This window comes from Neltuma alba, unplaced genomic scaffold (genome assembly GCF_004799145.2).
Source record: "Neltuma alba isolate B1F8T4 unplaced genomic scaffold, ASM479914v2 tig00012508_pilon, whole genome shotgun sequence".
NCBI classification, from domain to species: domain Eukaryota; kingdom Viridiplantae; phylum Streptophyta; class Magnoliopsida; order Fabales; family Fabaceae; genus Neltuma; species Neltuma alba.
Window position 1 is genome coordinate 773,094 of NW_021636976.1, and position 27,950 is coordinate 801,043.

General features: G+C 34.1%; 4 protein-coding genes across 5 annotated transcripts; 1 reads left to right on the top strand and 3 right to left on the bottom strand.

The window, feature by feature from the left end:
• Window positions 1–805: 805 nt before the first annotated feature.
• LOC114727769 (acyl-coenzyme A thioesterase 13-like) lies at window positions 806–2,982 on the bottom strand. The gene is made up of 3 exons (XM_028914502.1): window positions 2,722–2,982; window positions 2,195–2,341; window positions 806–1,170 (listed from the first exon to the last, which is right to left on the bottom strand). The coding sequence occupies exons 1-3, from the start codon at window positions 2,980–2,982 to the stop codon at window positions 1,027–1,029; spliced, it is 552 nt and encodes a 183-aa protein (XP_028770335.1). The 3' UTR covers window positions 806–1,026.
• A 2,584-nt stretch (window positions 2,983–5,566) lies between these two features.
• Window positions 5,567–16,348, top strand: LOC114727846 (glycosyl hydrolase 5 family protein-like). The gene is made up of 4 exons (XM_028914616.1): window positions 5,567–5,588; window positions 14,405–14,964; window positions 15,215–15,824; window positions 15,918–16,348. Exons 1-4 carry the CDS (start codon window positions 5,567–5,569, stop codon window positions 16,346–16,348), a joined length of 1,623 nt encoding a protein of 540 aa, XP_028770449.1.
• Window positions 5,659–10,771, bottom strand: LOC114727764 (digalactosyldiacylglycerol synthase 2, chloroplastic-like). Of its 2 annotated transcripts, XM_028914494.1 has the most exons (6): window positions 10,546–10,771; window positions 10,180–10,243; window positions 9,417–9,763; window positions 8,699–8,965; window positions 7,893–8,242; window positions 5,659–6,811 (listed from the first exon to the last, which is right to left on the bottom strand). In XM_028914494.1, exons 3-6 carry the CDS (start codon window positions 9,717–9,719, stop codon window positions 6,310–6,312), a joined length of 1,422 nt encoding a protein of 473 aa, XP_028770327.1. In that variant the 5' UTR covers window positions 9,720–9,763; window positions 10,180–10,243; window positions 10,546–10,771; the 3' UTR covers window positions 5,659–6,309. The 2 variants fall into 2 exon arrangements, with proteins under 2 accessions (XP_028770327.1, XP_028770326.1); XM_028914493.1 differs by lacking the exon at window positions 10,180–10,243.
• A 1,940-nt stretch (window positions 16,349–18,288) lies between the features above and the next one.
• LOC114727765 (shaggy-related protein kinase epsilon) lies at window positions 18,289–24,378 on the bottom strand. The gene is made up of 13 exons (XM_028914495.1): window positions 24,316–24,378; window positions 23,553–23,804; window positions 22,798–22,905; window positions 22,244–22,303; window positions 21,861–22,133; window positions 21,658–21,732; window positions 21,353–21,409; window positions 21,135–21,275; window positions 20,507–20,557; window positions 20,211–20,306; window positions 20,054–20,137; window positions 19,763–19,865; window positions 18,289–18,350 (listed from the first exon to the last, which is right to left on the bottom strand). Exons 1-13 carry the CDS (start codon window positions 24,376–24,378, stop codon window positions 18,289–18,291), a joined length of 1,425 nt encoding a protein of 474 aa, XP_028770328.1.
• Between the last annotated feature and the right edge of the window lie 3,572 nt (window positions 24,379–27,950).

Below are 27,950 nucleotides of genomic sequence, written 5' to 3' on the forward strand. Positions count from 1 at the left end.
TATTTTATTAATATTTAAGATTTCAATATCATTATTTTTTATTAACAATTTTAGAATAAAAGGGCTAAATGTATACTTTGATCTGATTAATAATTTTAAAAATATTAATGTAGTTAGTTTAAAAGTTGACCCGAGAAAGTGCCTCAGATGACCAATATGAGGGCGCTTTGAAGGGGACGACTGCCGTTGGAAAGTTACGGGAGAAATTTCATATTCCGTAGGAAGGACTTTTCTAGTCCTCGCAGAGGCGGGCAATTAGATTTCTTCATTTCCCGAGCTTTCATTTGCGGAGTAATAATTATATATAATGAAGGCCTTATATTTTTCATGTTTAGGCCTGATCACGCCTTGTCACTTCATAAATAACGCGCGAGTTCGAGAATGTGAATCTTATTTCATTAATTGGACTCAATGTTTTCTTAGAATTAGCTGGTTGTTGAAATTGACTTGGACAATCTACGGGATTGAGTCTAAGGATTAGTCACCCATGTTGAACCAATGTTTAAATCTCCGTTAGGAGAAATATCCATATTTAAGGTCTAACAGCGTATCAAATAAGATTATTTTTAATTAAAAAAAACCTGTGCTTATAAAAAAAAAAAAAGAAATTAACTTGGACAGCGCTGGGATTAAAAAGGGTTCAAATATCGATAAAATATTTTGTAGCAAGTTTACTGTGATAAGCTTGGACGAAAGCGTCAGTCATCAACAACCAATTGATGTTTTGGCATGCAAAGATGTTTACTTACCTAACTTGTCATAAGAATCAGATTGCAATATATGGCGATCACTTGGACTAATAGACTAATAAGATGAGACAATCCGTCTCTTTCTATTCCAATCGTTATTTGGTTTGCAATGGCATAAACATTGAATGTCATGGCATTCCAGTCATAAACCATAAAGCATACAAGATTTGTAAATAAATATAATTAAGAGCATATCACTATGTATCTAAGCTTCACATGAATTGTTATATAAAAATGCTATCTTAATTGTGTTACATTATACCAGAAAACAAAGGCTTCATAACTTGGCAACTGGGTAGTTATAGAAGGTAGCATGGGATTTATAGATTAGCTTCTCAGTTTTCTTCAACTTAAACTCAAGCAAAACTACTGTCAAATTTCGTCCGCTCTTCACCACATAAGCATCAGCTATCACCTCCGCCTGCACAAATAGAGCATAACCATGCAATGAAGGATCTACCCAGGTAATCAGAGTCTTCATATAAACATGGTAGTTTCAGCCAGCCACCATAAGTCATCCGGCAACTAGCAGGATCAAAGAGTTTTTAATCATAACTATTTTAAAAAAAAAAAAAACTTCAGTCTTCTAGTTAAAGGCAGTACTGTTTTTAATTCCAATGGTTAAACCCCCCCCCAGGTGTTTTCTTCCAATGGGTAAAGTTCTGTGCAGGTGTTTAGTGTTTACAGTTCACAACAAATTTTTCCAAGACTTAACATGGTCAAAAATATAAATAACTTAGAGAGTAATTAATGCTTCTTTATCAATTTTGTCCTTACAATTAATGCTTAAATGTAACTCTTTGTATTTCTCTCTCTCTCACATTCTCATTTAATATGGTTGAAGTTAGAAAAAATTTTCAATTTTTTAACTTGACTGCTATTTTTTATTCTGATAAATGAGTTAAAGTGACTTGCACTGTGGATTAGAGGAAGTAAAAGTTATGCTTTTGTCGTATTCTTAGTAGCAAAACTAATAACAAACACCTCAAAAACTGCATCAAAATGTTATACAGCAGAAATACCTACCCTAAATTGATGTGTTGGATTAGTTTGGATTTTGAAACTTCGAAAGGGGTGGGTTTGGTTGCGTTTAAGTTGAGGAGCATTTTCAACCTGGAATGCAATCTTGTTGCTTATAATCGACATCCTAGAATGCATCACTAGTACTAACACCTTGAACGTTTACCCTTATTAGCCCATTATTTTTAGTAATTGCAGTGGATGATGCCGAACAACTTTATTTGTATTGGTAGGAACGCTGGCACATCAGCTTAACGTTGAAACTTAAATGAAATGCTTTTCTGAAGAATAAAACTTCCACAGAGAAACAGTGACACAACGTGAGGGGTCGAAATCAGGGCAATTCAACTGTTCATTCGCAGAACATGCAAAGAAAAGCATTATGTAGCAAACAGAAGAATCGAAGTTCAAAACAGAGGACTCACAGTGACCGGAGCACCAGAGAGGTAAGACATGCTCATTTCCCCGAGAAAAATCTGCTTATCACCAGGTACAACAGTTCGAGCACAAGCAATAGATATCACTTCAGCCACAGATGCAAGACCCCCTCCATGCAGTGTTCCAAAATAATTCTGCAATTCCAATCCAATAAACATTATGAAAAACTGGTAGCCGTTTCTATTTAGTTCCCTTGTATAAATCTGGAATGGAAAGAATCATTTCAGTTCTTGGAAGAGGAAGAGGGGTGAAAACTCTAAAACGAAAACAAAATTGCAGCCTCGCAACTGAATGCGCGTTATGTACATAGAATTTTTCATACCTCCAAAATCTACTAACACAAAGAAATCAAAGGACAAGAATTCCAATATTTGTAATGCGATTAACAAAAATTTCAATAGGCCTTCAAGAAAGTGAGAAACTGATCTCTTCCCAAATGTCTATGCTGCCCAGCAGAACATCAAGAGTAACACTAATAGCAGCGTAAGAAAAATATGAGGATATAGGCGATTACAGAGATAGGAGGTTTGATAGAAATTGTGCAAATGATTCGACCCCGTTCGACTCGATCGACGTTAATGAAACTGCGAATGAATTTAGAAAAGAAGCCATTGGCATGCGAAGTTTGCGGAAGCGATTCGTTAAGTCCCCAAATTTGAAAGGCAGCTAGAGTCTTAGAAGCGTAAAGAGGGTCAATTTCCGGTGAAATCTTCGGAGCTGTCAAGGAAGGGTGTGTGTGAGGATGAGGAAGAACAGTAGAGGGTCTAGCTGCCATTGCCGCCTCGTCTCTCCCCAATCTTCCAACGGACTTCGCTTATATTAAAAAAATATATATATATATATATAAAAAATTTTCCTCCCTAAATTTGAGTCCATTCCTTCACATTTTAAATCCGTGATTTTATCCTTTAAAATTTAATTCATCTTAAAATATTACTACCTCCGGTCCTAATTATAAGACCCAGTTGACTAATTTGAGGAGATTAAGGAAGTAAGTTAAGTTAGTTATTTGTAACAAATAAGTGTTGTCATTCCTAAAATATCCTTGCTAATTAAGTATGTTGGTTAGAACTATCATTATTAGAAGGACTATCTTGGAAAACAATGCATAAATACGAGAGACAAAATAGATTGGGGTCTTATAATTAGGACCAAACTAAAAGTCAAACGGGATCTTATATTAAGGACCGGAGGTAGTAGTTCCTAAAAGTGTAATATTGTTAAAATTTGTTGAAATGTGACATTAAAAATGGTGATGTAGACTCACCAAATAACATATAATTAGATATTGTGTGAATAACAAATTAAGAACAGTTTTTGAAAATGAATAGTGAGGAAGAAAAAACAAGAAACAAAAGAGATGCATTTTGAGGGTTTGTTCTTTTTTTTCCCCTTCTATTATCTACACAAGATCAGCTAGGTATCATCTAGTAAGTGTACATTACCACTTTAATGTGATTTATGATATTTTAGTAAATTTTAACACAGTTATATTTTTTGGGACTAATGTTTTAAACTAAATTTTAAGAACTAAAACTATGAGTTTGAAATTTGCTAAGCTAAAAATAAAATAGGCTTAAATTTCAAGAAAAAAATTATATTAATCCAAAAAATGCTCATTAAACAAATTAGTTTAGATACAATAATAACAAAGCCGCATAAAAAAACGTCATTATGTATTATCAGAAAATAAACATAAAGAATTTACCTAAATATATATGTCAGTTTTTCTAAAATAATTTTTCTAATCATTATAAACCCTCTTACTATTTACAATTTATAAGATACTTTAAGAAAAATAATATAAATTTAAAAATAAAATGAATTGTAATTTAATTTTTTGGACCAAAATAAACTTTTTGTAGCTATTATATCTAGAATGAGAGGTAGTAAATAAATAAAAATATTGTTAGGGGACTAGCAATATGGTTTGGTTGCAAATTATGAAAACAATTGTAAATTTTAAAAGATTAATTCTAAATAAGTTTTGCTGGCAAAAAATTCCAAATAAGTTTTAAAATACAAAAATTTTATAATTTTTATAGGGTTAATATAATTTTTAGTCTCTTAAATTTGTCTTCATTTTAGTTGTAGTCCTTAGATTTTAAAACATAAGTTTTGGTTTCGGGCTAATACAATTTTTAGTTCCTCAAATTTACCCTCATTTTAATTTTGGTCCCTCAAGTGTCAAATCACATATTTTGATCTCTTAAGTTTCTCTTTATTTAAAACATTGATCCCTATAACTCAATAAAAATCTAGATTATTTTGCTTATTCAAAACCCAAAACCTATGATTTAAAACTTGAAGGACTAAAACTAAAATGAGGGCCAATTTGAGAAACCAAAAATTATATTAACCTTTTGGTTTTTGAAGTTTCTTTTCATTTAAGATATCTATTACTACAATTCAATAAAAATTTAGACCGTTTTGTCTTTTAAGGAACCAAAATTAAAATAAAAGCAAACTTGAGAGATTAAAAATTATATTAATCCTTTTTAAAAAGATAAATTATAAATTCTTAAAATTTAATAGTAAAAAAACAGAAAAATAGTTATAAATAAATTAAATTTGTGAAATTTTTATAAATCTGAAAAATTCAATTGCGAATACTGAAAGTTATTGTGAAATTCTGCAAGTTAAGCTAATTTTTCAATGCTTTTTTACACATCTTTCGTAAATTACAACTTATTTATTTCAATGTTTATAATTAAACTTATGAATTTATAGCTAATTCTTAAGAATTTATAAAAAGACATTTATATCATAAGATTTATAACTAAGCTTTAATGATCGAGTTACATACCCTACAATATATTTGTAACTAATACAATTGTCTATTTAGATATGTCATTTTCATTATCTTGTAATAACTCCCCATAATTATAGTTGCATTTCTCTAAGCCAGTTCAATTTGTCCCTGCCAACAATGACATCATAATGGAAGATCTAATTTGAAAGTTAATGTTGATCACCTATGTAAGATTTATTTCACATGTTTATCAATTTTTTTAAATTAACCCTATTGAGGGAGATGAGAGAAAGAGAATAAAGGAAGATGATTAAAATATTTTATACCAAAAAAAAAATCATATTAACTAATCTAATCCATATCTTTAATCTACTCAACTTAGTTAATTAGATCTTACATTAAAGATAGTAAAAGTAATATATTTCATGTAAGGATTGTGAGGGGAGATAAAAGTCCTGCAAGAAACAGGAAGCAAATGATGTTAATTAAGCTGCTTATATATCAGTTAACCTAAAAAGGTTGATCCATACCCATAACAGTTTTTAGATGAAGTGAGATAGGAATAGATGCTGAAAGAGATCATACACGAACATAGAATTCTTTCATTATGATGAAAAACATGACCACTGGTAGAAATAAGTGGCAGAAGGCAAATTACGGAAATTAGAGCAAGCCCACAACCAAAGATGAGCCTCATTGTACAGAGTTTGAACCCGGCGTTTTTTCGTTCCACTTTTTGTATTTCATATTTGAGATAAAGATGAAAATAATAACAATGAATATTCGCTTTCTCAACCACAAGTCCAGAATTGGACCAAAAGCAAACTTCCCACTGTCAAAAATCAAGAGATCTTTCTATTTCCGTAACATATTCAACATTTTGGTTGGAGTTAAACCTGTGTTATTGTATACATTGGTTATTGCATAACGCATGTCGCATATTGTCCTTGCTAACAATGACGTCACAACTTCACAAGACTGGCCAGGAAAGAAACCAATTGATTAGATCCATTTCTTCCCCGCGTTCATCAGTCCACTGCTGGCTTACAGCGCAAGCAGACATACCCCCATCACAGTTTAGAACATAAGGTGCAGTTTATACTATTGTGTTCACAGGAAAGACAACATCAAACGAATCTGACCACCTAAATCTCCATGCTTGTATAGTTACAAAAGCTTTGTTTCAGCAATGTTGCCCGTGGATCAATCCTGCCTTCTGTACAGATTAAATTTCCAGGCAATAGATCTTCTCCTGAGTGACAAGAAAGGGATCCTTGGCATCTAAAAACCATTCCGCACCTCTAGGGCACGGGCAACTTAAAATGATCTCCATATATTCCAACATTAATTTCACCTTTGCTTCTTTGGATGAATAGCTAAGCCAAGGTCCTTGCATAACTCTTCATCAGGTTGCAAGCTACCCGGAATTGCTCCAAATAGTCTTCTAAAAACTTCACTCCCTGAAACTGCTTGATGAAGACATGCTGATGTATCTTGCACTTTTCTTTGCAAATATGAAGATGCAGACATACATTTTCTAGAAGAACTCTCCGAAAATTTTCTGGCAAAATGATTGTCCAACTCAACAGCATCAAGAAACCGTTTTGTGGCAGCCTCCCAGGACAGCTCATATCTCTGAGCATCAGTAAGTAGCGCAGGGTCTTCGGTTAGTGCTTCAACTGTTGCTTTAACGAACCCATTGCTGTCATCATATGTCTTGCAGTTTGGAAACTGCTTGAAGAAGTCATTTGAGGGATGGTTGGCGCATACAACAATTTTGCCCATTGCTAAAGCTTCTGCTGTCGTTGTGCAAACCACGTCTGTTGTGCTTGGATTCAGAAACAATTTGTAACTGGAAAACAGAAACAGAATGGATTAACGTTTGCATGCTCCAAGTAGTGCATTCACTAAGAGACAAATTCTATAATTTGGGCCTTGAAAGATACCACTGATTTGTAAAAGAAACAGCGTACAATGGAGAGTTTAATCTTCTTGATTTTGGGTCAGTACAGTCTGTTAGGGAGCCAACAAAAGGAATAATTCAAACCCAAATTAGTGACAGTTTTTAGGGTCCAAAAAATAGTCATCTCCAAGATGTTTTTCATCTGACCTAGGGTCGTTTATGACTAACATCTAAAGAAAAAATTCTACAAGAGAAAGAGGGGAAGCTTAGAGAATTAATTAACATTTCAATTAAAAAAAATACTCCTCCGCTCCTTAATATCAAAACTACTTAACTAATATGGATAGGTTAAGAAATGTGAATAAATTACTTAATTCTAACAAATTAATATGATCCCCCTACATTACCCATATGTAACATTACATTACACATCAACTTATAACTTAGACAAATTAGTTTGAAAAAAAATTGATAAATATAAAAAATAAAATAGATTAAGGTCTTACATTTAATACAGAAACTAACTCCCTAATTAGCTCCCACATTTGGGACCAAAGGAGTATTAAACATTAGCTGATTACTGCTGTCTTGTCCAGGGAGGCGCATGCAAGACTGCAGTAGAAGTGAGATTTAAGTTGGCTTTTCCCAGCATATATCTAAATGACTTTTGACTTGACATGAATAATATTAACATTGTATTTTAGCATACTTTTGTTATCCTAAGACTGGCTTAGCATGTGATTACTTATGCAGATTGAGTAATTTTCAAGTTAACATGTAGTTTGATGCCTTACTCTGTTGCTCAGATGGTATGGCGTCTATAATTGACTAATTAATTGATTCAACCTGAATCATTTTTCTTCAGAATAAAAGAAACAAATTAAATCGTTTTTCTTTTCCATTGATGCACTTCAGGCACCTTTTTTTCTAACTAAATTCTTCTTTGGTCTATAATCTTTAAATATAAAATCAAGAAAACGAAGTGATGTTTCCAAAATCTGGCAAAATCAGTTGGCATGATGAAGCTTACTCATGAAATATAGGATCTACATGATCACGTGCTGGGTGAACTCTAACTATCAGTTCCAAGTTTTTCACCGCTTCTTGAACTCCATCTGAATCTTCTCCACTGCCAAACAAATCAACCTCAAGTCCTACAAGATCATTTTGGTGGTCACTGAGAAGTCTGATCAGCTCCTTGTAGCCTTTGCTCCATACCATCTTCCCAATATAGTAGGCACCTTTCGTAAAGGCATGACCTCCATTCTGCAGTTGTTCCATCTTTTTCTTACCAATGGCAAGGCATTTGGGGTTCACTCCATGGACGTTACATATAATGGAACCATCATAATCCTGGGTAGCAGCAGAAAGTCTAATAACCTGAAATCAAATGAGGGACATTTTAGAGTTATAACAAAATTATTCATAAACTTTTACTTAAGATGGCCAAAAAAAAAAAAAAAAGAACTCTATTTGTGGTCACAAACTTTTAAGTTAAGATGACATTGAGGATAGTCAGAATGATTGCTTGATGGGCCAGAGGAAGCAAGGCATGTTATCATCACTTTCTGTCCATCAGCCTCATGCAATCAATAAGAAATAAAAAATTGCTTCTCGCTATCCACTTTCACCAAACAAAAAAAAAAATCAGAGATTTTACAGCACCGCCAGACAGTTAGAAAATTCACTAACAGGATGACCATCCAATTTATATTGACTCATCAAAATTCAAGATTTAGTAGTCTAGAAATGATAGCTTCATCTATGTCGAAGTAAGGCCAGAATGCTAAGGCATGTAATGGATACATTATTTTCCTTAATGATATAGAGACTTACCTTGTGACAGTAAATATCAACAAGCCATTTATTTATATGTTCGAGCAAAAATGCTTGCATTGTTCCTTCAGTCTCTCTCTTCACATATTCCACGTAGTTTGTGTGAATAATACCTATAACTAACTGGAATTTATTCTTCCATCTTTTCCCATGGTGAAACCATGTCAGGTGCTCAGGCTCCTCCAGAACAGCAATATCTGCCTCTTCATCAGGGATAGCTTCTGAAATATCTCCAACTCCAATGATGCTCCTTTTATCTCTAGAATACTACATTATGTGTTATATCATAAACTATCACTATGTGAATGAGAAAGAGACACCATCATTACAATTGGCAAACAATTATTTCTCACATAATTGTCATTATTAGATGGTAAAAATTCTACGCATTCACAGATGTTTCCAAGCAATCATCAAACAGATTGACTAAATTCCAAGCATTCTAATCATTAACCATTTCACGAGAAAAGCATATCACTATAAATGCGTTAGTAAATCAACGTAGTTATTTAGGTACAACCCTCAACTCCACCCTACCCATCCTTACTCAAAACCTAATCTATGAAGCATAAGAACTACAGTAACAAAGTACTACAACCAAACATAAACTGTGACCTTTGTTTGCACAATTGCACATCTCTCTATCTGTGTATTTGCCTGCAAATTTTCTGTTCGTGGAAAATGTGTGATACAGTGAAAGCATTTAAGTAATGATCACCTTTCCAGGATAGAACCGTATACTGAAACAAGATGTGAACACAATCCTCTCTTCAAGCCAACAGCGGACATATTTCTCTTGCTCTAAAGGTGAAGTGAATGTGATATTATTTGGATACACTAGACCCTGATCTTTGAAAGATATCCAAGGGATCACCAAAGTGACGTCATTTTTACCATCTTTAGAAAGATATGCCGCGCGAAACAGAGGATTCACAGAAGTACCAGTCAACCATGGAAGGCTGGCAGTAGTGAAAATTGAAATATGCCGTTTCCTATCCATTAAGTTATTAGCTTTAGACATGAAATCTCATCATACTTCCCAGCTCCTTTGTGTGTGAAACCCACCTATGAAATCCAGATTTAAAATTAACACCAGATATGCATTAGAATCACTACATATAAAAGCAACATTTAAACACAGCTTGAGGATCAATCAAAATAGAATCAGCAGCTCAAATAAACAAAGGATGAGAAGTGAACTCAAACTGCCTGAGGAATAGGAAATTTGTCCCCCTCACCTTTCTGAAGAAAGAAGGGATTTCAAAGTGCAGATCATAAGAAAAAGAATATAAAAAAGAAAAAAAGAAAAGCCCCAACTCCAGCATAGAACATTTAGTTTTTCCATTCATACTGCCCAAATGTTCCCTAATCGTCATAAAGCATCATGCTGGGATCTGAAGAAGTTGCAGTTACTAATGACTAAAAGGAACCTTTGCGTCTTTGAATAAAGAGTAGAATGTCAATAAGGATTTATGCATTACAATAAGAATGATGCCAATTCAACTCAGCGGCTGTTTGGCTATGCTGCCCTTTAAAACAAAATGTCTGACCAACAAAAGAAAAAAATTAGTTAAAATTAAAATAATAGTAATTTCTCATGAAAGCCCAAAAACAAGCAAAACCAATAGGTAGTGGTAGCCAAGCTTCCTTCGTTTCCAGTTTTTTTGTAGAATGAACATGCCAAACATCCACCCTTCTCGTAACAAATAGAACGACCAAAAATATGAACTGCCGTATTCCATATATATTTATTTCATGCAGACAGACACAACCTCTCAGTAGCAGCCCAAAATGAAAAGAAGAAGTCAGAACCTTACGTAACAACAAATTACAGAGCAGATACGTACCTTGAAGAGTTCTTGAAGATCATAACCGAAAAGAACAAGAAGATGGACCAAGTAAGTGATTTTGAAAGAGAAATAGATTGTGGAAACTTGGAGAGAAAGCGAAGGCCGAAGGAACAAGCTCAAGAGAGTTCGAGAACGTGAGGAAGAAAGAGAATATGCTCTCTTGGGTTGGGCATGCGTCTGGCGTTCTTTGACTCTCTGGTGGTTGTGTTTGCTACTTTGCTTCTAACCTCAAGTCATCAGGCATTCGTTCCTTGAAAATGAACCTCAAGGGTGTTTGGGTATTAAAAAAAAAATTATTTTTTAAAAATACTTTTATATTAATTAGATAAATTTCTTCACATATTTACTTTATATACTATAAAATTATTTTTAAAATTATAATTTTAATTCTATTAGTAATTGTCTAGTTGATTGATTTAGGAAAGGACATTTCAGGGAAATATATAGAGGAAATAACAAAAAAACCTTAAAATTGTCACATCTCAATTCAAGCACTTAATAGTTCAAAATCTTGAGAGAAAAAGTTATTTGATATAGTATTTTGCAAATATAGTTACAAGATTAAAATGCCTTTATTTCAAACAAATCATTACTAATGCATTTCTTATTATTTGCTATATATCACTTGTTATTGTTAATTCATAATTTGTTAATAAACACTTTTTGTTTAGTTTTTATCCGTTCGCAATTTGTTATTAAACTTTTTCAAATAAAAATATTTTAGTTATTTAATTATATTTGTAAAATATCAGATTATGCATCACTCCTTCCGATAAGACTTTAAAGTGTTAGGTACTTGAATTAGGATTTTACAATTTTTTTTGTTTTTTTGTCGTTTTTCCAAATGTGTGCGCGCGCGCGTGTATATATAATGATTAAAAAAGCGTTCGAAAATATAGGCAAAAAAGCCCATCGGCAGCCCACCGGCAGCCCACCGCGGCTGGTGCTGGCTACGGCGGGAGGTTTCGTTTTTTGTCAGGGGGAGGAGATTTTTTCAAGCAAGTTGTGGATTTGTGCTCAAATTAAAATTAAAGGACCATTGTCTCACCGACGATTTTTTATCATTGTAATGTCTGAAATTGCATAGTTGCATACAAGTTTTTTTTAGACTTATTTCTGAGTTTTCGAAAGGCTTGACAGGTTTAAAACTTTTTTAAAAACCTCCTTATAATATAAGCATTTAAAAAGACTTTATGTTTAAAGTTAATTGTAGGTTTTGAGTCTAAAACGTAGATAATTGTAGGCTCTTAATATATTTAAGGCCTTCATATTTTAATATATATTAATAAAATAAAATTTTAAAAAATTTATCAAGTCAGGCTTGCAAGCTTTCAAGCTAGGCTTTAAATTTAAAAGCCTAGTCTGTTCATCTTAAAAAGCTTCTAAATAAGTCTTAGGCTTAGCCTATTTTTATCCATACTTATAATGTTTTTTATATATATTCTTTTTCATCTATTTTTTCATTTATTATAGGGCATATTTGTGAATAAAAGTATATTTTTAACCTAATTATTATTTTTAATTAATTATAACTAATTGTTCATTATATGCAAATTAGTTATTCAAAACTTATAATAAGAATCAAAGGACGGTATTCCATGCTTGCAAACCAATGCATTAAATTGATAATTTTTTTTCACATTTGCCTTTATCTTCAAAAAGTATTAGAAATATGTTTTATATTTTTCTTCTATTTATTTTATCTCTCCCTATATTTATTAAGTCAATGGGGTAAAATTGAAAAAAAAAAAATCTTATTAATTATCCCATAAGTTACTTATATTTCGGAACAATTTTTTTTTCCAAATACAAATCACTCATAAATAGGCGACAAAGTGGTATATGTACTTCTTTATTTACTATCAGTAACTTATCTTTCTTTATAGCTGTTTTATCAACTAGTCAATTAGTGGCCTCAAGATTGAGTAATATGCGACTGCTCTCTCTGGTTCTGTATCTGGTTAATCAGATCCTTCCTATCCCATTAAGGAAATTAAAATAGGTTCGTACGGTAGTTGGAAGGCACCAGATCGCTGGCTGGCAGCTCGTGGGGTTGGAGGGACATTCAGAGAAGTGTCCTAACCTCCTTCCCTCCTACATCCACTTGACCTCCCTCCCTTAACTCAATTGCATTGGGTTTCATGTGGAGATTTTATTGAATAAAACAATTTTTGAATTTTAAAAGATTTTGACCTCAATTATTTTATAAGGATAATACTTACATCAAGTTTTTTATATTCATTATGTCAAATTCTTGATAATATTTATGTGTCTTATTTTTAAAATATTACTCCTCCGGTCCTTAATATAAGACCCTTTTAACCAATTTGATTAGATTAAGGAAATTAGGTAGGTTAGTTAATTATAAGCAAAATGACACATTTTTTCTAAAACACCATAATCATCTTTCTTAATACTCCCACTCTCTCTTCTACTTGATTATGGTTGAGGGAGTATCCATAGGAGTAATTTAGAGAAAATTGATAAATATAAAAAATGGGTCTTATATTTAGGACCAAAACCAACTCAATAATTGGGTCCTATATTAAGGACCGGAGGAGTAGTATTTAATAACATTTAATTGTAAATTCACATGAAACAAAAAAAAAACACATATGACCATGAGTGATTAGAAAACTTGACATAATGATAATGGATATAAGAAATTTGACGTAAGTTTTTTTTTATTTTAAAATACAAAATTTAGTTATTAAAACTCTACATCCCGCCATTCATTCATTGAAGTATTTTACTTGTTCACTCATTTCACTGCATTATTACGAGCAGTAAATTTAAAAATCTTCAACATTGTATTTTTATTTTGTCCGTTTTTTTAAATGGAAACAAATTTGGTGCTTAAATATTTTTAAAAAATTATAGAAAAATAATACACACACATATTACAATTTAGTTATTTTTTATGGATTACATTTAAAATATCAACTTGACTGTTAAAGATAATGATTCAATATAGACAATGAAAACTCGATCTTCCAAATATTTATATTATACAAAATATTCTTTCTTTAAGTGTATCATATTTTATATTTATATTTTTATTGATAATAGATAAATTGTATTGAATTAGATTTATAATAAATTCAAATCCAATCAAATAAAATTGAAATTCAAAAGAAAAGTAAATAAGAAATATATATATATATATATGCTAACCATGTTTTATTTATTAAAAATATTCATTTGTTCAATATTTGATGTTAGTTTTCCATCTATATAAAGAATTAAAAATTTAATTTCAAAACATAATTAATGCACATGCAAGATTCAACTGTATATTAAATTTTTCTAAATACCAAGTAATTGCATGTTTCTTGTTAACAGAATTTCACCCATGCATAAATTGGAATATTTCAGTAAAAATTATTTTTCTATTATTAACATTATGAATTCATCAGATTCAAGGAGAATCATAGTATTTGCATATTCCTAAGCGAAAAAAGGATGCGATAACTTTACTGCTTTACATGCATGATATATATAATATTGTATATTCAACCAAAGTTCAAATAACTAGCATTATTTACTTTTAATTGAAATCAACGGGTTTCAAATTGATTAATTAAATTATCTATGAAGTAAAAATATCGATATTTTGGATATGATGAAAATCTGTTACTGATTAATTAATTAATGGCAAAAGATATTCTGTCATCGCTTCGCTGAAGAAGAGTAGGAAGTAGATTAGGATAGACATCATAATAATATAGAGGCAAAGTGGTAGAGTTGTTCATTATATATAAAGGAGTAATGCTCTTGTACTCAATTGTACACGATATATATATTCCGCTCCTGCAGCACAGTGCACCCTCGCCCAAGATGCCACCATTAACTTCAGAATCGCTTCTCATTCTTCTTCTTCTACTTGTTTCTTCATGTCTTTCTACTTGTTACCCTCTATCAACCCAGAACAAATGGATCATCGACGACTCCACAGGACACAGAGCCAAGTTTGCATGTGTGAACTGGGCAGGCCATCTTGAACCAATGATACCAGAGGGTCTTCATAAGCAGCCATTGAAGCATATCGTGGCTCACATTGCTCGCCACAAGTTCAATTGTGTTCGTTTCACATACGCTATTTACATGTGGACGCGCCATGCCAACGATACTGTCGCAGACACTCTTGTAAATTTGGACTTACCAGACGCCATCCAAGGCATGCAGAAGAATAACCCCTCCTTCTTAAACATGACTCATGTGCAGGTGTTTGAAGCTGTTGTCCGTGAGCTTGGGGCTCAGAAGGTTAGGGTTTTGCTGGATAACCATGTCAGCAAGCCCCAGTGGTGCTGCAATGATGATGATGAGAACGGCTACTTTCATGATCGCTACTTCGATCCTCAGGAGTGGCTACAAGGGCTTACCCTAGCTGCCCAGCATTTTGCTGGAAATTCTGCTGTATGTTTTCTGATTTGCTGTCTTTATTAGATGTTTTACACTACGAAATGAGTCTTATATTTAGGATCAGAGGGAGTATATAATTGCATGCATGACAAGTTTCAATTTCATTAAACTCTCTCTTTTAAATTAAATAGACTAATTAAGATATTCAAATAGATTATTTTATTAGACTAGTTGATCTCTACTTCGTCGATAAAAATATATATAGCTAGCTATTATTTTACTTTGCAATATTCACAACATACAGGTGGTGGCAATGAGCTTGAGGAATGAGCTGCATGGTGCACGTCAAAACCAGGGCGACTGGTACAAGTACATGAGCCACGCAGGCAGAGCCGTACACAACGCGAACCCACAAGTCCTGGTCGTGATCTCAGGTTTGAACTACGACACGGAGCTTCAATTTCTGCGGAAAAAACCCTTGAAACTAGACATAGGTAAAAAGTTGGTGTTCGAGACGCATCTGTACTCGTGGTCTGGGATAGGAACCCTAAAACTGAGGGGCATATGGTCGATGCAACCCTTGAACAGAATCTGCGCCCAAAGCATAAAGGGCATAGATTACCGAGCTGGTTTTGTGACCACCGGCGATAATGCTGTTCCTTTGATATTTACTGAGTTTGGGTTTGATCAAACTGGGGGTTCTGAGGAAGACCTCAAGTTCTTGACTTGCATTCAGACATACCTTGCTGGAAGAGACATGGACTGGGGCTTGTGGACTCTGCAAGGAAGTTATTACATGAGAGAGGAGCTAGTTGACTTTGAAGATACGTTTGGAGTGTTGGATTCATCATGGAATCAACTTCAGAATCCTAACATAACTCAAATGCTTCAACTTCTCCAAAGGACGAATCAAGGTACGCTTTCTGGGTCCAAGTTTGGAATCCATGTATGAACTCGAAGTTCCCCTTTAATTTTATGGACTAGCTAACACATTTATAATAATGTAGATCCTTCTTCCAAACTCCGCCAACATTCTATATTGTACCACCCTTTAAGTGGGCAATGTGTGAATGTGAACGACAAGGACGAGTTAGGATTAGGAAGCTGTGAAAACAGAAACAGATGGCACCATGCCAAAAATGGAAACCAAATCCTCTTGGTTGGCACTGACAAGTGCCTAAGTGCAGATGGCGAAGGCCTTCCTGTACTTGTCTCTGACCAAAACTGCAAAAGCCACAAAAGTGTTTGGAAATCTCTCTCTCTCTCGAAGCTTCATTTGGGTATTCAACACGAGAACCATCACCACCTGTGCTTGCAGAAAGATCCAAACACATCGGCCCTTGTCTCTGCCAAATGTGTCTGCATCGATGACGACGATTCTCTGTGTTTGGAAGATCCTCGCGGTCAATGGTTCCAGTTCGTTCCCACCAATGTCTAGGGACCATGATCATAAATCCCCCAGGTTATAAATTATTCCCCAAAACGTTTTATTAACTTTCAATGAAATTTGGTATTCTTTTTTGATAAAATTAGAAAAGGCTTACCGCATGTTTATGTAAGCTTCATGAGGATGTTTGGATATACTTATCTTATTCTTGTTGATACAGCTTTAATTTTTTTGACCGATATAACTGAGTATTATCAGTAGTGTGCCTAATACTGATAGTATATAGCCCTTTCAATATGATTTTGTTTAGCATACCTAATAATCCTCATATAAGGAGCTTTCAAAGTTTTTTTTTCCAAAATTAAACCTTAGCTCATTTTTTTAATACGTACTTCAATTGATCACACTAAATCATATGGTCTGGCAGATTAAAAAATTATCAAAGCTATTCTCAATTAGCCTAATTTACTCGTTTTTCTTGTATATGATGGTCCTTTTTTCTTTTACCATAGAAAACAAAAGCTACAAAGTTACTGAAACAAAAAATAAAAAATAAAAAATAAAAAAACATAATATGAATGCTACAAAGGAGGAAGGAGAGGTGGACGCTGGCATAATACAGATGAGACCAACACAAAACCTCAGTAGTTGTCTCGATAAATCGAAATTTCACGTAATATAATGGAATAATTACTGGCAGAATCATGTATGGCACTAAAAAGGGAAGGCAAAAGTTCTCCCTGTCAATTATATATGTTAAAGCCAGGACTGAAAAATTAATGAATTCCATCTGTCAAAGTCTCTTGCCACAATAATGAAGGAAACAGGTAAAATACTTCTCTTACTAATTGTCTGCTTTTGTACGTCGGCATTTTCCTAAGCAATGTTGCAAACGAAACGACACCCACCAGCCTCACTTGTTTATGGAGTCTGGAGAGGGAAGGAAAAAATTAGTGTCTGCACTTCCTTTATAATATACAAAATTCATTAAATAAAGAGAGAGGGGGTAGGCTTTTGTTACTGATTGAATAGATTGATGCTTTTGTATAAAAGTATTGAGAAACTGATTTACCAACACAAAAAGTGTAACTAGAAGCAAAAGAAGAAGCGAAAAGGTAGGCTTGCATAAAAAAGGTAGGATTGATTGATGATCCACATTTTATTCTCTACAGGCCAAAATTGACTATGCGGGCACTACTTTACAAAAATAGATTAATTGATTGATGAAAACTTTAATATGTGCAATTATTACAGGAACTGTTTTAAAGAATAGATAAATATAAAAATAAAATAGATTGAAATTTTATATTTAAAATAAAACTAAAATTCAAACTAACTTTTATATTAAGGAGTGATGTAGTATCATTTAACCAAATAAAGAATGAAAACAAAGAATGAGAAAAAGAGGATAATGGATGAAACAGTAATTAAACCATATAAAAACACAGTGGGGATTTTTTGACAGACACAAGATTACATTACAGAATACAAGCATATGACTCTTCATCTTCTACGCGGTGCAGAACAAATTGCAAGACATTTTAAGCAAATAGAATATCTTTCCTCTTGTTATTGATCGAGTCCAGATCCACCAACTACATACATAAAATTGACAGCATGGGTACATTCAGAAAGATAAGAAAAAAGATGCGGAGATTAATTACAAGATGTGAACTCCACATATGACTGTGTGACTGCGTAAGTGTGAACTGTCTGTTTTCCGCGTACGTTAAACCACTTCGTCCATTTGATGCTTTTGCTAGCCGTCATTCTTGATGAATGGGTTGCAGCTTGCAAGGTTCGGAGGTTCCTAGCTATGGTCTAAAAGATAGTGCCGGACTGATGAACGAACTATAAGGGTATATATGGAATTGCTGGAGGGGGTATCTCTATCATTTTTTAAGGGAAAAAATGAAAAAGAAAAAAGAAAAAAAAAACAAAAAACAAAACGAAAATCCCAATTTACATTCCCTAAAGAGGTATCAATAAATTCAGTTCCCGGCGTGCTTGGGAATAAGACGATTACATAACTCAGCAGGTGCACCAGCCAGTTCTGCATTGTTTTCAATTTTTGCATATAAGCATCAGAAAATCATCCAAAATAAAGGTCAAGTTTTTAAATTGACAAAGACGACTTCAATTTAGGCTGAAGGGCAAGCCTTAATGGCTTAATAGCATCAAACAGCCTCGTTGAGGGAAAATATCAGGGGTTTAAACTGTACCCCGGCAAAAGGTGTGCATGTGTAAAATTTTTTGGATTGAAGAATATTTTTACCTTTTCAAATGGTTTTTAGTTGCTTTGGGCTCACGAAGCAGAAACAACATAAACAAAAAATAGAAGAAAACAACCTTCCCCACTTGGTTTTTGAGAGCCCAGGCCCTCTCCTACGAAGCACTAGTTCCTCTTTGACCTTCCCTCACGACCCCACACCTTTTTACACACTTCAACCACTCTGACGCTAATTCATTAGCCATCCTTGTTCCCCATTCTGCCCTTCACTTCCGTGTATATTTCCTGTGTTGTTAGGGGTTGGGCCAGGCTTGTAATTCTTGGCTCTTCTTTGATAAACCCATTCCCATATCTTGGCTGGCCCAACACTTTCACCACCTCAAAAGTAATGTCATGCATTTGGATCCAAAAAGGACAACACAGAGACCAGGGGCGTTAGTTCCAGCAAAAACGTTAGTTTCATGAGAGAGGTTTCCAAATTTAATATCCTGATAACATCTCGAACATGAATGCCTCCAATACTAAGATGTCTATGTGTAGCTAAAGAAAAGGACAATGCAAAAAATCGATCTCCTGTGTTACATCATACTTTGTTGTGCGTTCAAATACGCACGTGATAGTCCAAGGCTTTCCTCGAAAAACTCATTGACATCCCACTCGAACACATAAATTATTCTCTACTTACTCAAATATCCAAGGCCTCCATCTAGATTTCAGACCTTACGTATCATCATTTTCACCGTCCCAATATTCGAGTTTATCTCCGTTATGAACTTTCCTCGAAGTGTGTTCTTACAAATTCGATTCTATCCTCCAGACTTGCACTCCAATGACTCATTAAAGAAAGCACCTTCCTCGTCCATCTCCATACCTCCTCACCTTCGAACACTAGATCGCATCCACGCACATAAACCTAGATCAAATCACTCGCTCTCTTGGTTAGTGGATTAAACTCGTTCGTGATTTGACTCCCATGTTTTAAGCACAAAGATTGGATTGAAAATACTCCAGAGGAGTAGGTCACCTAGCTCCCACATGAGGAGAGAATCACAACTCTCACAAAAGGCGACTCTTTCCATACTTTATATTGAACATGGCCAGAATGTGTATGAAACAGCAGCCAAACTCCTAACCATTTGCTCACGAGAGCCTTGATACCATGTCAAAAGATTAGTTTAGCTTTAAAAGCCTAAACCATTTAGATGTTTTACTACAAACTCTAACAATAAGCTTACCCTTAGCAGTGAAATTGAACAGTGGAGGTAGTGGCTGCCCATTGGGTAAACGTGTATTTGGGTCTCTAAGATCATCAAAGAAGGAGTGCGCACATGCTTCTAACTGGACAGAGAAGTGATAAAATTAGGTGGCATTTAATATGAATGATTACGATTTTTCAGAAATTATTCATCTTGCTACGTGGTTTTTGTGGGTAGGAACCATGCTCAGAAATATATTTAACTTATGTGACTGGAAATGCAATATGGATATAAATGAATTCTTTCATTATCAAATTATAACATTCTTACAGCAGTGCAACGTAGGTTTGGTGAATAACGAAGCAGTCTTGACACGAGATCCACTGCTTCTTCGGGTAGTCTCTTGTGAAAAACCTGTTAGTTAATAATTCATCAGATGATAGGGATTAGTGATCCAGGCTTCGCTGGAGAGAAAAGAGCAACAAACCTTGTGCCACGGGCGTGCTTTAAGCTGAGGGAACTTAAATTCTTTGTAATTGGGATTCATACACTTTATTTCTTCTCTTGTGGGTGTACCTAGTATCTATAATTCATTAAAAAAAAAAGATAAGAAAAGAAATCTCAGATTACAAGGAAAGAAATCTCAGATTAGTGAAGCATAGACGGAAAGAACGCAACCTTCAAGAAGAAATATGGTAAAAGAATAGAGAAGGGAAAGAAGCCAATGAACACAAAATTCAGGTAAAAAAAAAAACACACACACACACACACACAAAACTATACCTTAATGATTTCAACCAATTGATCAACCCCACTTTCTCCCGGAAACAGTGGCTGCAGATGATACAACATATATAAGACTTCATTGTGAAAATGCATAATTAATTCTGAGATCCATTTTTTGGCCAAAGAAAAAGCTCCGAGACCTATTAGGAGGAACTGGAAAGAATAATAACCCAAATCCAAGATACCAAATATCTGGTCGGCCAAAGAAAAAAGATGTGAGATATCTCGAGCCGAAAGGAAGTCCACAACAAACAAAAGAAAGCAATGTCGCTTCCGCAATATCTTTGTATAGTGTAACTAGAACATTGCAAGTCTCAGAGGCTGACATTTTCGCATATCTCAAAATCGACAGATGGAAGGCTAATAACCAAACCTAGACAACTGCACTGGGGGAAGAATTGACCCAAAATTAGAGTAAAATATCTAATAGAAAATATCAACTACACTAGAAATTACTCATGGACAACAAACTTCACTAAAATGTTCATCTTTGGGAAGTGGAACCAAAAGTTCACCACCACAACTTGAGCGTGATAGATAAAGAACAATAGCAACCAAAGTTCACCACCACAATTTGAGAGTGATAGATAAAGAACAATAACAATAACTCTTGCTTATGTCTCACCTTTCGTAGAAGGAGCTCAGCCAAAACACAACCAACAGACCATATGTCAATAGCAGTTGTGTACTCTGTTGCCCCAAATATAAGTTCCGGAGCCCTATAGTACCTCGAGCATATGTATGATATGTTAGGTTCACCAGGCACCTAAAAGTGCATAAATGTCGTAAGATCAAGAACACACTATCACACAAATCTCAAATTTCTGACATAAAGAAGCATACCAACATCTTTGCACTCCCAAAATCACACATCTTTAGCTGATGAGTCTGGGAATTAACCTGTGATATCCACCACAATTCATTTTTAATGAGACTAGATGTTATGGAAATGAAGCATTTATATGCTAATAAATAAATGCAGTCGTGTAAATATTCTTGAACATATTTGGAGTATTTCTTCGTGGCGTTTGCATGAAAGAATAATTATGGAACAAAAAGGATATTTTCCCCAAAAAAAGAAAGGGGGAAAACAGAATAGTAATCATGTCTTGGGCTGAAATGTTCAAGCAAATACACAAAACTCTTACCAGTAAGTTCTGGGGTTTGATGTCACGATGACACACACCAACCACATTATGCAAATAATTTAATGCACGGCATATCTACAAGGCAAACACCATGGTCACTCAATAAAAACATGCAAGCAAGAAATTATATTCAAAATCATCAGGATTGCCCGCGCCCAAAGAGAAAACAATGGAAGCTAAACAACTCCCGTACCTAGACTTACTTGGTATGTATACAGCTGTACATAAATGATAGGCATGTGCTGGTGGATCTTAGTATATTGCTTTGAGACTCTATAGACAGTTTCGGGTACATACTCCAAAACTAGGTTCAGGAACAACTTATCTTTATCAGTAGTTGAAAAGAAACAGTTCTTTAATTGACAGACATTAAGGTGGTCAAGCTTGCGAATTATCTGGAGTTCCCTATTTTTATATCTTTTGTCTTGGAACACCTTCTTAATGGCAACTGCTTCACCAGTCTCAACACACTTGGCCTACAAATGTACAAGGTATGTGGATAAGTAAGCCAGCTTCTTGAGATGCATATAACAATAAAGCACAAGATCAGTATATATGTAAAAATACATGAAAAAGAAATATATACCTTAAAAACAACACCAAAGGAACCAGTACCAACCACACGTTCTGCCATGTATGAGACTGTCTGAAAGCCAGACAAAGGCCGAGTTATTAAAAGCACCTTTTCGCAAAAAGCCAGATATAATTTAATGCGCAACTCGCTGACAATGCAAGCAATATGATGTACACAAAATAAGTACCACAGTCATTATATCTTGTCAAATACTAAGCATAAAGCTGTGATAACAATTGAAATTCAACCTTAAAAAAAGGCTGCTTTGTTTCTCTGATTTAAAAAGTAACATCCAAACTACAAACCTTTAATGACAATTGACAACTAGAGCAAGTCTGAAAGCGGTATAAATGTTTAAACAAAGGAGAAAAATCAATAATCAGAAGTGTTCTTCCCATCTGCCTGTATGCCAATAAGTACATGACAAACTTCGCGTCCAACAAACTTAGAACATAAATTATGAAAACAAACACTTGGCATTAAAAGAAAAATTCAGGACTCCGGAGTAGGGGCAACAAATAAAAATTGATGGACCAATGGATAGGCAAAGGGAATGAGGAGATCACCTGCTTTGGTTGTCCGTCTTTACCACCAATGGCAGTAGTAATTACCTGACCTGCTTCTGTTCGATTACCACTCACAATAGTCGCCTCTATATCTTGCATACAACAAAACTGTAATCAAATTCAATAATCGATTGTATCGATCGATTAGATGTTTTTAAGGTTCAAGAAACATTTGAAGAAATGTAACCTGGTTCATGAAACCTAGCATTGACATAATGGTGCCTTTTTCCCCCCGGGGGGGGGGGTGTCACCATTCTAATGCGCTCCCTGCTGCCCCTTCATTTTGGCCTCCTTCCCAAATGTTTTTTCTTGTTTTTTTTTAATTATTACATTCTAATAAAATAAGTGATACTTTGATATTTTATGGGTAAAAAATGGAGCAATTTTTAATTTTCTTTATGATTTTCAAAGCTTAAATAAAAATTGTGTTGTTTGTTTTAAATTTAAAGTATTTTTCTTTGAAAAATCATAAAAATTGAAAACTATAGCATTTTTTAAGATATAAAAGTGTCTCGCATTTTATCTAAAATCTAATAATAAAAAAAACAAAAGAAAAACACTTGGGAAGGGAGTCAAAATAAAGGGGCAGCAGGGAGCACATTAGAGAGGGGGAAACAGGCATCCTCCCGCCATTTTACTTGGACACTTGCATTGAAATAAGGATTTAGAAATGCTTAAATTTCTATATTAGGGAAGTGATGATAACTAGACATTAAAGGCAGATCAAAAGAGAAAAAAATAATAATAAGATATACTTTTTCAATGGGATTGTTGACTTTTGTATCCCTAATTTTCATTTCATGCAACTGATTAGGAAACTGATGATAATCTAATCTCTCTGTTTTGGTTACCACAGAGGCATTAGATGCATCCACACTAGGTTTTTTTGATGCATCCACATTATGCTTCCGATCTGTCCTGCCTCTCCTAATAGAATGTGTTTCCTCAGTTACTTTACCATCAATTTCTTCATCAACCTTAACCCTCTTTGTGATAAACTGTCCTCCCTGAAAAGGTACAATTTGAAATCACGCAAAGTTTAAATACAATAACAGCAATCCTTGTAAGTGTTTCAAATAGCATCAACAAATGAGACCGCATGATTAGAAGCAAACCTCAAAAAATCCGATCTAGAAACCATTCCAAATAAACCACCTATACCTCAAACATCATAAAGTGATTATTACGATCATCAATTACTCAGAGGAATGAGACGAAATAAGGTGTATGAGATGAAATGAGTACCTAGGTTCGAAAAGGAAGAATCCCAGAATCAAGGCAATGAATTTTCAGAATCTTAAAAACAACATTATAAATTTGTCTTAAAAGGAGAAATACTGACAAAGATTTAGGATAACATTGTGAATTTCCCCCCTAGTCTGGGCCAGAGAAAAATTCATTTCCCACCCACTTGATATTTTTATTCCCCAGCAAGCAAACAAACAAACGCAGAGATCCCTAAAAAATAATACAATAAAAAACTTAACAAGAAAAACAAAGATAAAAAGTTAAATTTACAGGATCCGATGAAATGGAAGAGCACCCTGAAGCAATGCTTTTGAGTCGTCTCATCATATTCATGGTTATCGATTTGCACCCACAGCAACCCAAACTAGGCCCTGAATTACCAAATTCTGAAACCCCTACAAGAATTTAAAAAAAAAAAAAAAAGAACACTAAGAAGCGACAGAAATCAAATTCTCTCTCCCCCCTCCACGGTTTGCACCCAACAGAAAGGACAAGGAGAAGAGAGAGAGAGAGAGAGAGAGAGAGAACGAAATAGAAAAATGGAGCCCAACACAAACTTATGAGCGACCCTTCCTCTGAGACACTGCTTCCAGGTGGCCATTTCGTTTCCATAGTTAATTTTTAAAAATTGTATTCTCAAAATTATGTGGTCAAACTGCCATTAGGGGTGTTCATGGGCAGGGCTAGGCAGGCATGCCCCTTGCCCGATGCCCGGCCTGAAAAATGAGCGAGTTGTATTTTGCGGCTCGCTGCCTGTCCTGTCTACAGAAACCCTAACCATTTTTCGGGCTGGACAGGGCGGGCTTTCAAGCCCAAATAATGATACCTTGGTGAAAATTTTTTTAGTTAAAGTAAAGGTATCTTATAACAACTATAAAGAAATAAATACTTGAATAAACAATAAATTCAACAAATCAATAATTTTACTTTGTCTTAAATTGATATATCTTTTAATATAACACTAAAGTGAGCTTGCTTTTGCATCTTTGCAAGACAACCAACAATAAAAACAAACTAAAAGATACTAAACCAAATTAAAAAAAATTAAAAAGATACTAAGAAGGAAAAATTACACATACTACTAAATGTATCTATGGCAAATGGAAGATGGGAAAAATATATATTATTATATATCATTATAAGTATTTTTGACAAAAAAAAAGAATTATAAATATATATATCACGGGCAGGGCAGCATATCATGCCCGCAGCCCTGCCCTGCCCATAATATGCCCAGTCCAAAAATGTCCATTTTTTTTGGGGTATTTTTTTTTTCCGGGCTGGACAGAACCATTTTCTCGCGGGCTAGGACAGCATACCGGGCTAGCGAGTTTGCTGAACACCCCTAACTGCCATCAAATACAATGATTCTTGAAGTCTTGGGAAACAAAAGTCCAATCATTGGAGATTCAATTTTGTACCTCCATCAAACACGAGATTCGAAACGTCAATGGGTCAGGGACAAAGAGACTAAAAGGCCAAGATCTCAGGCTCGGAGGTCAACCTAGGTCTTCGTTTCCTTAAGATTGAATTACTCCTCCGGTCCTTATTATAAGACTCAATTTGACTTTTATTTGGTCCTAATATAAGACCCAATCCATTTTTTCTCTTATATTTATATATTTTTTTCCAAGATAATCCTTCTAATAATGATAGTTTTAGCCAATACTTAATTAGCAAGGATATTTTAAGAATAACAACACTTATTTATTATAATAACCAACTTAACTTACTTCCTTAATTTCCTCAAATAAGTTAATTGGGTCTTATAATTAGGACCGGAGGAGTACATAATTATAATGTCTAGTAATACCACTCACATTCTTTTTAAAGTGACTTCCACCCACTTCACAAAAATTAATTAAAAATAATTTATATCATTAAAATGATAAAAAGTTATTACTACTTTTCAGCATTATCCTCATGCTAAAATCAACCTATCTTAATTACCTTTAATAATTTTAATATAATCTTTCTTTGCAGTAATAAGAGCACATGTGGAAAAAAAATTAAGGCTATTGACCTGTTGTAATGTGACTTATATTTAGGATAATTTTTTTAAAAAAATGACTTATAATAAATATCAGAGTGATACCTTTTTTTACCCCATAACTCTTCACTCTTGTTAAATCAATTTATTTAAAAATTAAAAAAATAAAATTTAGAATCATATACTGAGAAGACAGAAAAAAGATTGCATCAAACTTAAAATACTACCCCTAGTCCTATTTATAAGACTTTGTTTGTAGATTATAAACAAGGTCTTATAATTAGGACTATATGAGCAATCTTAAAAGAAATAATCAACACCCCACTATACGAAAATGTTGGAAGAATATTGCATCATTTGAAATTGCAGTATATTTTGAAGATAAAAATACACGTTAATCATAATATTTTTACTGTATAGTTTCACAAAAGCAATCAAATTCATAAAAAGTTTCCTGAGTTGTCAATATGCTATTTGTTGTCATTTTCTGAATCTTTTCATTATCATAATACTAACTTGTTATAAAAGTTTTTAGTAATTAATTGCTTATAGTGAGTATTTAGTTATTTTTCTTAACAACGACAGCGTTGATACACATGACAATTATATTATTTTCAAACAATTAATAAAGCAAAAATACGAACCAATACCAGCGCTTTGGAATTAACTCTAAAATAATAAATGATATTCTTGTGATTAAAAATTTGGTGAACAGATTTCATTTGTTTCCACTAATTAGTTCTTTTCATAAATTATTGGGATAAGGTCTAATTTTGCTCTAAAAGTTTTTGCTGAGAAACTGTGAATATTCAGAAAACTTTTTAGAATAATGTCGTCTTGGAAGTGTTCAAAACATATTAATGTCACTCTGTTATCATCTAAAGTTAAATTTGACCGTTAAATCTTTTTGTTTGACCAATTTATATATAGGTGGCAAGCTAAGTTGGACAAAGAAGAGTTAAGGTCTATTTTTGTCTTGGAAGTTTTCACGAAATAGCTGTGAGAATCCGAAAGTAATTTTTAGAGCAATGTGGCCTCGGAAGTGATAAAAATGTCGCAATGTCTACCTTTCCTGACAGATCCAAACAGTCAACATTTGTTGACCCAATTATGCTGAGGTGGTGTGACACATGGCATCCTACTCACTTTTTTTCCAACCTATTTCTAACCTGAATTTTTCTTTTTGGGAAAAAAGAAGTGATCCTACCCATCAGCGATCCCTTGACTCAATCTCCCCCTTCATTGCGTCCTCTGCGTCGTTGGAGTTACGCCAATGTCTCCTCCTCCTCCTCTTTCTTCGTCCTTAGCGCTGCTTCCTCTTGAAGCCAGATCTTCTTTCTCCATTGAAGAATTACACGAGCTCTATTTCTTCCCCAAATCTTCCAGGAGTCCTTTTTCATCGTCTTCACTAGTTTATCTTTCAGCAGAAGAACCAACATCCGAGTAAAATGGGTGAGACCCATTGAGATTCTTATTAAGATTGTTGCTGGCAATGGTAGCGTTACACGATGTGCTTCTTTAAAGATGTGCTCAAACAGCCAAGGTTTTTTAGTCAAGTTCTATATAATGCCCAGATCAAAAACCGATCACTCATTGCGAAAAAACATAGAGCAAAGATAGGAAAAACAAAAACGAAAATAAGCACAATCCCATCTAGAAAAGAAAAATTCAAATCTCAGCTTTGTGAGGAAATGAAGCCTTAGTCACAAGTAGCAACAATGATCGAAGTTTTCTTTCCCAAAAAACCAGTGGCAAATCTGTTAGTTTGACGCGAACTAAAGACAGCTATATAATCGCTTTCGGGATTTTCCTAGGCCAGAGACCGTGCATTTTGGACTTCCCACTTCAATAGTCGAAGGATCCTTGCATCATATCTTGTACTTATACTCTTCCGGTCCTTAATATAAGATCAATT

What these genes read in the sequence shown, in the direction of transcription:
- LOC114727769 (XM_028914502.1), bottom strand. Translation starts at nt 2,982, where the DNA reads ATGGCAGCTAGACCCTCTACTGTTCTTCCTCATCCTCACACACACCCT. An exon ending in CTATCAAACCTCCTATCTCT is followed by an intron (nt 2,342 to 2,721) that starts GTAATCGCCTAT and finishes TTGGAATTGCAG; the next exon opens with AATTATTTTGGAACACTGCA. An exon ending in TCTCTGGTGCTCCGGTCACT is followed by an intron (nt 1,171 to 2,194) that starts GTGAGTCCTCTG and finishes CTATTTGTGCAG; the next exon opens with GCGGAGGTGATAGCTGATGC.
- LOC114727846 (XM_028914616.1), top strand. Translation starts at nt 5,567, where the DNA reads ATGATGAAAAACATGACCACTG. An exon ending in ATTTTGCTGGAAATTCTGCT is followed by an intron (nt 14,965 to 15,214) that starts GTATGTTTTCTG and finishes CACAACATACAG; the next exon opens with GTGGTGGCAATGAGCTTGAG. An exon ending in TCTCCAAAGGACGAATCAAG is followed by an intron (nt 15,825 to 15,917) that starts GTACGCTTTCTG and finishes ATAATAATGTAG; the next exon opens with ATCCTTCTTCCAAACTCCGC.
- LOC114727764 (XM_028914493.1), bottom strand. Translation starts at nt 9,719, where the DNA reads ATGTCTAAAGCTAATAACTTAATGGATAGGAAACGGCATATTTCAATT. An exon ending in TACGGTTCTATCCTGGAAAG is followed by an intron (nt 8,966 to 9,416) that starts GTGATCATTACT and finishes CACATAATGTAG; the next exon opens with TATTCTAGAGATAAAAGGAG. An exon ending in GTAGATCCTATATTTCATGA is followed by an intron (nt 6,812 to 7,892) that starts GTAAGCTTCATC and finishes TCTGTTTTCCAG; the next exon opens with TTACAAATTGTTTCTGAATC.
- LOC114727765 (XM_028914495.1), bottom strand. Translation starts at nt 24,378, where the DNA reads ATGAATATGATGAGACGACTCAAAAGCATTGCTTCAGGGTGCTCTTCC. An exon ending in AAGACGGACAACCAAAGCAG is followed by an intron (nt 22,304 to 22,797) that starts GTGATCTCCTCA and finishes TCTGGCTTTCAG; the next exon opens with ACAGTCTCATACATGGCAGA. An exon ending in TTGGGAGTGCAAAGATGTTG is followed by an intron (nt 21,276 to 21,352) that starts GTATGCTTCTTT and finishes ATGCACTTTTAG; the next exon opens with GTGCCTGGTGAACCTAACAT.